The sequence below is a fragment of the Benincasa hispida genome, chromosome 10 (assembly GCF_009727055.1).
Source record: "Benincasa hispida cultivar B227 chromosome 10, ASM972705v1, whole genome shotgun sequence".
In the NCBI taxonomy this organism is placed as follows: domain Eukaryota; kingdom Viridiplantae; phylum Streptophyta; class Magnoliopsida; order Cucurbitales; family Cucurbitaceae; genus Benincasa; species Benincasa hispida.
The window spans coordinates 28,471,993-28,482,019 of NC_052358.1; the positions used below are offsets into that span (position 1 = coordinate 28,471,993).

At 26.0% G+C, this 10,027-nt stretch overlaps 1 protein-coding gene across 3 annotated transcripts; it reads left to right on the forward strand.

Moving 5' to 3' along the window:
- Positions 1-394: 394 nt before the first annotated feature.
- LOC120087666 (probable flavin-containing monooxygenase 1) lies at positions 395-9,769 on the forward strand. 3 transcript variants are annotated; one of them, XM_039044516.1, is made up of 5 exons: positions 395-924; positions 7,026-7,266; positions 7,367-7,542; positions 7,625-7,980; positions 9,348-9,769. In XM_039044516.1, the coding sequence occupies exons 1-5, from the start codon at positions 484-486 to the stop codon at positions 9,670-9,672; spliced, it is 1,539 nt and encodes a 512-aa protein (XP_038900444.1). In that variant the 5' UTR covers positions 395-483; the 3' UTR covers positions 9,673-9,769. The 3 variants fall into 3 exon arrangements, with proteins under 3 accessions (XP_038900444.1, XP_038900445.1, XP_038900443.1); XM_039044517.1 differs by having other exon boundaries at positions 9,380-9,577; XM_039044515.1 differs by having other exon boundaries at positions 396-924; positions 9,330-9,769.
- The last annotated feature ends 258 nt before the right edge of the window (positions 9,770-10,027 follow it).

The following is a 10,027-nucleotide window of genomic DNA, read 5'->3' on the forward strand; positions in this document are numbered from 1 at the left end:
TTATTTAATATCATTACCATATCGTGAAAAAATTTAATTTTTATTGAAATTTTATAGAAATTGTACTCCAAACTAATTTTGAAAAGCTTAACAAAGTTGAATATACATATATATACATATTAAAGTTATTTTCAAATATAGAAAAATAAATTAAAATATTTATAATTAATAATAAAATATCATAATTTATCGCGATCTAGATAGACGGTAAAATTTTAAGACATGAGTTTTTTCATTTAAAATAATTTCCATATATTTTATAATTCAGCCAAAATGAAAATGAAAAAGAAAAATAATGACAATTTAGCAATTAAATGTACGAACAATTATTTAAATAATAAAAATTTAAAAAAAAAAATAACCAAATTTATATATACTTTACATAACAAACAGAGGAAGCAGAGCTGAGCTTCCTAATATAAACAAACCCACAGAAACAGAGGAAAGTTGGAGGAGAGAGAGAGAGGGGGGAAATCGGAGACGATGGAACCGAAGAAAGTGGGGATAATTGGAGCTGGAATAAGCGGACTAGCGGCCTGCAAATTCACTTTATCCAAAGGATTGATTCCGATAGTATTCGAGGCCAAAGGCGACATTGGCGGCGTTTGGACGGAGACGCTGGAGACGACGGCGTTACAGACGCCGAGAGAGATGTTCCAATTCTCCGATTTCCCTTGGCCGAAATCGGTGACCGAAGAATTTCCGAGATATAATCAAGTTCTAGATTACCTCAGATCTTACGCGGAACATTTCGGATTGTTGAAGCACATCAGATTCAATTCTAGAGTTCTTAGTATCGACTACGAAGGCTGCTCCGATGAGGAGATGGAAGGCTGGACTCTCTGGGGAGGCTCCGGCAAAGCCTTCGCTGAAGGGCGTAAATGGAGGCTCAATGTTGTTGATGAAACTAATGGTGCACTCCAGGTGAGTTTATCATTGCCCTCTCTCTCTCAAGTCTCTGCCTCAACCTGTCCTTCCCATTTTGTTTTTTCATTTGTTTTTTCCAAATCCAAAATATCTTTCTTTGTGTTTTCCCCTTTAATTATTAATCTTTAAATCTTAGATTTTTATTTTTATTTTTATTTTTTTTGAGAGAATACATTTCGTTAATCAGAAGAAATGAGTTGAATCTTTATTTTTAATACCAGAAATGGGTTAAATCTTGGGACTGGGTTAATAAGTTGTTAACATCTAATTTTAATATTTAATTACTTCTAAACTTTTAAAAATATCTAATAAATTATTAAATTTTTTATTTTATATAATAAATATATATTATCATTAATTTACTTTAATAAACAAAAATTTATTTGAAAATAAATATATATAAAAAATATCTTAAATTCAAAGTTCTGTTAAATATGTTTTAAAAATTAGAAACCAATTACACAAATGTTGAAAGTTTAAACTCTAATACTCATATTTTGACCTTTTTAACATAAAATATTTTCAAATTATTTTTTTTCCAGAAAGTTTAAACTTATACTCATATTTTGAATTGATGGTTGACACATTTAAAAATTTGTTGGCTTTGCAATTTTATGAGCCAATATATATATATATATATATTTGATAGCGGATGGAGACATCTGATTTTTTTCTCGTAATTGTTTTTAATAATTATATTCAATATTTGCTCATAGAAAAATTTAAATGAATATTTGAAACATTGAATCAACATGACGCCATATTTGAATTCAAGTATTTAAAAAGTTATTTAGAACTTGGTGTATTCTTTTTCCCTTTTAAATTCATTTTTTGCCTTTTTAAAAAATTGATTTTTTCCATGAAATATTGTTGTGGTATAGGCCTCTTTATCAAATTGAGATATCAACCGTTTTCTGTTTCTCTGTTTTTCCTTTTTTAAAAAAATTAAAAAAACAGATATATGTTTGGTTACTATTCTATATTTTTTAATAATAAAATAAAAACAAAATTTCTTTGATAATTATTTCTTGTATTTTTTTTAATCATTTAATATAATTTAGTTTTTTAAAATAGAAATTATAGAATATAAATTAAAATACATAAAAAAACAATTATAAATTGGAATGAGAAACGTAAAAATAAGTAATAATAAAAACAAGTTAAAGATATTATATAATCTTTCAAATGTAAACAATCCGAATCTTTAACTAGCAGATCATTATTAAAAATAAATAAATAAAATAACAAAATTGCCACAATAGGTTGGAAGAAAATGTAATGCCTTGAAGTTGTGAGCATGGATTTATGTCTGGGAAACGTGGAAAAACCAAAGGGAATAATAACAAGTGTTTCCAAACATATTTTTGTGAGTGTTTTTGTTTCAAAAAAAGAGGGAAAAAACAATTTTTACCTTCAAATATGTTGGATTATATAATAATAATAATAATAATATTCTAAATTTATTTTCATTTATTTCAGTATATTTCATTGTCTAATATTTATAACGTTTGACTTGAAATTAGTTTCAATTTGATTATTTCTGGATTTTATATTTATACTCCTAAATTTTACTAATGTTCTTATTTTTATTAATTAATTTATAGAATTAAATTAGTTTGGATTATTTTTTGGGGTTTTTAATAAAAATGTAAATCATGGTAAGAGGTGGGGAGAAATGGACTTAATTTTTAAAAAACCAAAAACTAAAAATGAAATGATTACGAAATGATAAGGGTGATATTGACTAATATCATATAACATATATATATATATATATATATGTTAATTTACAAAAATAAATTGAGTTTATAGTATAGAGTATTTAACATTTTCTAATCTTTTTAATATAATTTTGCATTTTTAAATTTTAACTTCAAAATTTATATACGCTAAAAGATAAAAGTATGGCTTTCAAAATTTGAACCGAATCATAAAATTCGAAAAATGTTTCTTCAGACATGGTCCAGATTGGCTACAAGATTTGGTGTTCGTTTTCTCCGCAGGTTTTCAAGAGAATATTTGCTATTAATATAATTTACTAATAATAAAAGAAAAGCTAACAACATAAACTATTAATATATGTGTAATATATATATATATATATGTGTGTGTTAAATTATTTTTATCTCTATATTTTGAAGATTTATTTAATTTTAGTGTTTGTACTTTCAATAAAACTTAAATTTAGCCTTTTAAAGTTATTATTGTCAAAATTATTTAAATAATAATAATATTTTTCAGGTAAAAAAGTACATATGAAAAATATGTTTTCAAAATTTATAGTGAAATGTTAATAGATAAGAAACGATTTTTAAAATAATAAAAAATAAACTAGTAGAAGGGATTGAATTTAAAATTTATTAAAAATACATGGTTTAAAATTGAATACATTTAAAATTACAAGGATGTTATCTTAACTTTTTCTTAGTATATCAATATAATATCATTCTTTTTCTCATTAATTACTTGTATAGAAAATTTTTAAAGAATGTATATCTCCTTTTAATATTGTGTCTTTATAAAGGTATTAGAATATAAATACTTTTGGTTCTTTATTTTGATTTGGTCTTTATACTTTAAAAATATATTTTTTTGATCTTTCTTATACTTTTAGAATATCTAATTCGATCTTGAAAAGAAAATAAAAAGTTCAAAATAATCACTTTTAAAAATTATAGAAATTCAATTATATATTTTTGAAAGTTTACCGAATTAAAATAGACCAAAATGATATAAATATCAAAATAAATAATTTCAAAAGTCGAACAAAAATAATTAGAATCAAGATATGATTTGAAGTAGTATTTAAACCTAAAAAAATTTATTATGTTCGAGATGCTATTTGTTTTTGGGACTAGATAGAAATTGTTGCAAAAGTATCTTCCATATTTGTTTATGAAAAAACAAAAATGGTGGAAGTTGATTACCGTTAGTTGTTGATTGGACTTTTGGATAAGCTAAAACTCAAATTGTTTAAGGTTCCTATCTCAATGTTAGATGTTCAATCAAACGAAATCTTGTCATTTTGTTAATAATATTTTTATAAAGGCTCTTTTCAAATATAGAAAAAATGAACTAAAATATTTACAAAATATAATAAAATTTTAGGATTATGAATAATTGACATTGATAGACTTTTATCGGTATCTATCGGTGACATTGATAGACAATGATCGTATATTATTGATAGTTCTAAAATTTTATTATATCTTGTAAATATTTTCAACAGTTTTACCATTTGAAATAATTTCTCTTTTTATAAACTATTTTATATTATTTGAAAAAAAATCTTTTTTAGAGAGAAATAAAAAAAAAAACATATTAAATGGATTAAACTAGCTATCATTATAATTTAATAAAAAAAGCTTATTAAAATAATAAAAAAAAACTAACCATATAAATTAAATTATTAATTGTTTCTCTTTCTTGATATTTAGTCATAATAAAGGAATAAAAATAATAAAGTTTGTCAATTTTTTTAAAAAAAAATTGAAAAATTAGTGAGATGAAATGTATACTACAAAGAATTCCCACAAACTTAAATATTAGAAACAAAATTCTTATTTAATTCATTTTCAATGATCGAAAATAACATGTACTATTTTTTATACTCTTTATTGTATTTTAAAAAATGAGTTACTTTTTTCTAGTTTCAACGCAAAGTGAGAGATTTAAATGTCTAAATTCAGTATTCAAAATACATATTTTATGTGAGTTGAACTCTGTTCATAATGGAAAAAGTGTTAGCTGACATTAGGTGAAGGATTATAAAAGTACTTTATGAAGATAAGTAGTATAACTTTATAAAAATTTTAAATCGTTGTAGAAAATATTTAGAAATTTAAAAAATCAAAAAAGGAAAAAAAAAGTATTTAATTAAATTTTTTTAAAGGGATACATTTATTTTAATACTTTTTTTATATTTTTTGTTTTTCACTTGTAAAATTGGTACACAATTTAACCCGATACATTAAAATTTCATATAAAATTTTAAATTAGTATTAAAATTTTTCAAGTACTTAAACTTTTTTATTTAAACTAATATTTCTACAATAATACTTAAAGGTTTAACCAGTTTTGTTCGTGAAAATTCCAATTAATTAATTAAATGTAAGAAAATAAATTAATGTAATCATAAATTTAAATGAATATTATTTAATATATTGTTATGTTACTTAATTAATCAGTCAATTAAAATAAAATAAAATAAATATTATTTACATTAAACATGAATTAATTAATAGTAATGGTAATGTTGAAAACTAAACAATTTAATCTCCTTATTAATTAAGATAATATAAAATATTGATTACAAATGTATTAGTTAAACTCATAAGTCTAAATAATATATTAATATTTAATTAACTAAAAATAATTTATAACAATAGTAATTGATAAATTGTTTCAAAAAAATATTAATGTATTAATTAATTAATTAAATTGTATTTTTTATGAAAATATTGTCATATTAGACATAAACACAATTTTACATATAATGGATTAGTTCATTTTTAAAACTTTTGAATAGGTTAGAAATTTATCAACACTTTTTAAAGTTTCATTTAATACTATATTCCAATTGATAGTTGTATAAGTTTTTAGAGACCTTTTGAAATTGAAAAGTTTTTAGAAACTAAAATGATCATTTAGATTAAAGGAAAAAAAAAAAATCTTGATTTCTATGCTTTGGATGCACATTTCGATCATTTAAGTTTCAAAACATTATACTTTTACCTTTAAATGTTGAGTTTAATTTCCATTTTATCCTTAAGTTTTAAAATACTACATTTTTTTATTATATTTTAACCTTGAGTGTTGAGTTTTGTTTCAATCTAGTCTATTTTTTTATTTTTACTTTTAACCTCAAATTTTCACTAAACCTATCTTTAGTGTCATTGTTTATTAATTAATTTAAAATAATTAAAAATTAAAAATTTTCACTATTTGTTCATTACTATTCAAATTAATTTTAAAATTTCACTTTATAATTATTTTAATTAAATAAAAGTTAATCCCAAAGACCAAAGTGAGTATTAGTAAAGTTCAAAGATAAAAGTGTAAAATATTGAAACATGGGGATGAAATGAAAACAAAAGTCGAAACTCAAAGGTAAAAATGTAGGCCCATTTGGTAATCATTTGGTTTTTGGTTTCTTGTTTTTTAAAATAGGTCTATAAATACTACTTCTATCTCCAAATTTCTTTCTTTGTTATCTACTTTTTACCAAGCCAAAAATTGAAAACTAGAAAAAGTAACTTTTAAAAGTTTTTTTTTTTTTTTTTGGAATATGACTAAGAATTCAACTATTATACTTAAGAAAGATACAAATCATGATAAGAAATAAGGAGAAAATAAACTTAGTTTTCAAAAATAAAAAACAAAAAACTTGCCAAATGGGCTCGTAATATGTTATAATCTAAAGACTAAATGAAATCAAACTCAAAATTGAGGGATAAATATGTAATATTTTGAAGGCTAAAAACCAAATAAAATTACACCAAAAACCTAGGAGCCAATAATATGTTTACACTCCAATAAAATTAAGGCTAAATTTTAGAGAATATCACTTAACTTTGTACTTTGTTTTAAAAAACTTCTCTAAACTTTAAAAAGTTTTAAATACCTTTAAATCTTTTAAAAAAAAAAAAGTTAAAAAACCCTCCTATCATTATTTAAGAATGAAAATCACAAGAATATTGTTTCAAAAATACAAATTTTCATAAAGGTTTCGATAATACCTCTAAACTTAAAAGAAAAGTTAAAGAAAAATACCATGAGTGTTAATATAGGAATAAAAACCATTAATATATCTTTTTAATACTTCTCAAATCTCTATGTTTGCATCAATATCCTTAATCTTTAAAGAAATAAAAAATAAAAGATAAAAAATAAATAAAAAATAAAAAATGCTCTTAGTGCAAGTCAATTTCTCATTTGAAGTTGTTTGAGAAATAAGCAATTTAAAAATAAAATATTTTTTAGTCAAGTGTATTAATGCAACCAATTTTGAAAGTAGGGGCTAATGATTTGTAAAGAAAAATTTAAGGCATTAATGAAACTTAGCTTGAGCTCAACAACAATGGCACGAGGATTTGCAGGCAATCGTGGTGGACTTCGTAGTACTCTGCATCGGAAGATTCTGCGACGTTCCAAATATCCCCAAATTCCCTTCCAATGAAGGCCCCGAAGCTTTCAAAGCCGGTAAAGTTCTTCACTCTCTCGAATATTCCGCCATGGATTTCCACACTGCTTCCAATCACATCAAAGACAAACGAGTCACCGTCGTCGGTTTCCAGAAATCTGCTCTCGACATCGCCATGGAATGCGCCAATGCCAATGGTAATTTTCAATTCTCTCTCTTCAAACCCCTCGATTTTCCCTTTTCTCTCATCATCGCTTTCTTCTTCTTCTTCTTCTTCTTCTTCTCTCTAATTTGCAGGCCCTAACAAACCCTGTACTGTGCTCTACAAAACCGAGCATTGGAACCTTCCTAATGACCATCCATGGGGGATCCCTCTGTCTTTTCTCTACATGAACCGATTCGCCGAGCTTCTGATTCACAAACCTGGCGAGGGTTTCTTCCTTTATCTCCTTGCCGTTCTTCTTTCCCCAATTGTAATTAACATCTCTTTCTGTTTCTGTCTGTTCTGAAGTTTTAGGGTTAATTTCTTATTGTGGTTTAATTTTGTTCTTACAGAGATGGTTGTTCTCAAAGATTGTAGAAACCTACGTGATTAAAAAGCATAGATTAGCTAAATACGGGATGGTGCCAAGCCATAGCTTTCTACAGAGCATCAGTGCTTGTTTTATTGCTACATTACCTGAGAAATTCTATGACAAAGTGGATGAAGGAAGCATTGTTCTGAAGAAATCGCAGAGTTTCGGGTTTTGTGAAGAGGGTATCATGATCGAAGGAGAAACCAAACCAATTCACTCTGATTTGGTCATTTTGGCTACTGGATACAGAGGCGATCAAAAGCTTAAACAAATATTTGCTTCCTCTACTTTTCGAGATTACATGACTTTTCACGATTCCATGATTTCCTTGTACAGGTTAGTGTCCTTCTCAAAATCTCCATTTCCCCTTTTAACTTTTGGCTGCTATGAAATTTATCTTAAACCTTAAATTGGGTTCAGTTAGTGAAGTAAGTAGGAATTAGTTTAAGATTACATAACCAATACTAGAAGAAAACAGGATGGTTTCCATTGTAAAACAAATATTACTAGATTTAGAGAGGTGACCAATTTATATCCATCTCATATTAAGTGAAGTAATGACTTAGTACATTGACTTTGTACATTGTCACGTACTCTTTCTTATATATCGAGGTTCAAATCTCCGTATCCCGAATTTATTGTACTAGAAAAGAAAGAGTGAGGTTCAAAACTCGAATTACAAATCCCTTGCAAATTGCTAGTAGGATAAAATCATAATCAAAGAAAAAAGAGTGAAAACATCATTTGATATCTCTTGGTCATTGCATTCAAATCTTATGTATAGACTTTTCAAATGTTGTTATTTAAATAAGTCATCTAAGTCATCTTTTGAATAAATTTGTTAAATAGTGATGTCACTATTTTATGCCTTATTATCTTCATATAACATTCTTGGATGGCCTCGTGAATCATGAGGATTTTAACATGATTTGAAGTAGTAGTTGTTTTAATCTGTTTCAAATACCGCCAAAATATAAAAGTTCTTCTCCAGGGTACATTTAGGGTTGACTTGAAAGAATCTTAACCATTTTTTAAGTTAGGTGAAAAGTTTGAAATTAAATCAATTAAATTCACTTTTAAACCCCAGGCCGTTTTTAAAACGAGTTCCATAACCGCTTTTAAATTCTAATAGAATCAAATTTCACTTTTTAATAAATTTTCAATTTTATCCTTCAAAATTAAGATTTAATTTATATATTAGGGATAGTTACAAATATAGTAATCAGGCTCAAAGTATTAGCAAAGATAATATAATGTAAAAAGTTACAGATATGATAAAATTTAGATAGTATATTGATATAGACCATATGTAGAAGTCTATCCGTAATAGACTATATCGTTGGTAAGAGTTTATCAACGATAGAAGTCTATCACTAATATTTGTAAAATGTTATATATTTGGTTATTATCGCTAAAAATGCTTCTCATTGTAATTACCCTATTAATTAGTATCTTTCTCACGTAAGCAAAACAAATCTCCTATTTTTTCATATGTTGGATGTGGCTAATTTCTTAAAAATCAAAGGTATTTTCTGAAAAAATGATTGCATGTTGTTAGCTCATCCAATGCTAAAATCTATGCCCTAGCTTGATGGAAAAACAAGCTCCTATTGTAGTTAGGCTAGAGACCCTAGCATTCTCTTTGTAAACTCTATTTTTTATATGCTTTTATTGCATTTGATTAGGCTATGCATTCATCCCAGAATCCCACAGCTAGCTGTGGTTGGATTTACAGAGAACTCTTCAAACTTGTTCACCTCGGAGATCCGGTGTCGATGGTTGGCGGAGTTTATGGATGACACGTTCAAGCTACCGAGCATCAAGGACATGGAGAAAGACATAGTCAACTGGGAGAAGACCTTGAAGCAATACTCAGGGCCTTTCTTTAAGCGAGCTTGCATTGCCATTTTGCATATTTGGTATTGCGATCAGTTGTGTAAGGACATGGGATGGAACCCCAGGAGGAAAAAAGGCTTCTTTGCTGACTTGTTTCTTCCTTATGGCCCTTCAGACTATGCTTCCCCTTGAAGATTAGGAAAGTATATACTTTCTCATTTCTCTATCATATCTAATAAAAGTTGCAGTGCTATTTCCATTGCCCTAATAAAACCAATATTATTTCAAAGCTATTTTCTTTTTTCTTTCCACTTTCTCATGAGCCAAATTAGTTAAGATTAAATAAGATAGATATCATATTTCTGGTTTATCCATTTTAGTTCATAGAATAAAGTTTATTCTATACATGATTAATTGTTATTCGTTACACGAAAATCATGAAAGACCAAAGAAAAAGAACGATAATCCTAATACATGGTTGATATAGTCCAGTTCATTACCCCCAACCTCCAAATCACTTGTGACAGGCTTTCAATATAAATAGCAA

What these genes read in the sequence shown, in the direction of transcription:
- LOC120087666 (XM_039044515.1), top strand. Translation starts at nt 484, where the DNA reads ATGGAACCGAAGAAAGTGGGGATAATTGGAGCTGGAATAAGCGGACTA. An exon ending in AAACTAATGGTGCACTCCAG is followed by an intron (nt 925 to 7,025) that starts GTGAGTTTATCA and finishes GAGGATTTGCAG; the next exon opens with GCAATCGTGGTGGACTTCGT. An exon ending in TCCATGATTTCCTTGTACAG is followed by an intron (nt 7,981 to 9,329) that starts GTTAGTGTCCTT and finishes GCATTTGATTAG; the next exon opens with GCTATGCATTCATCCCAGAA.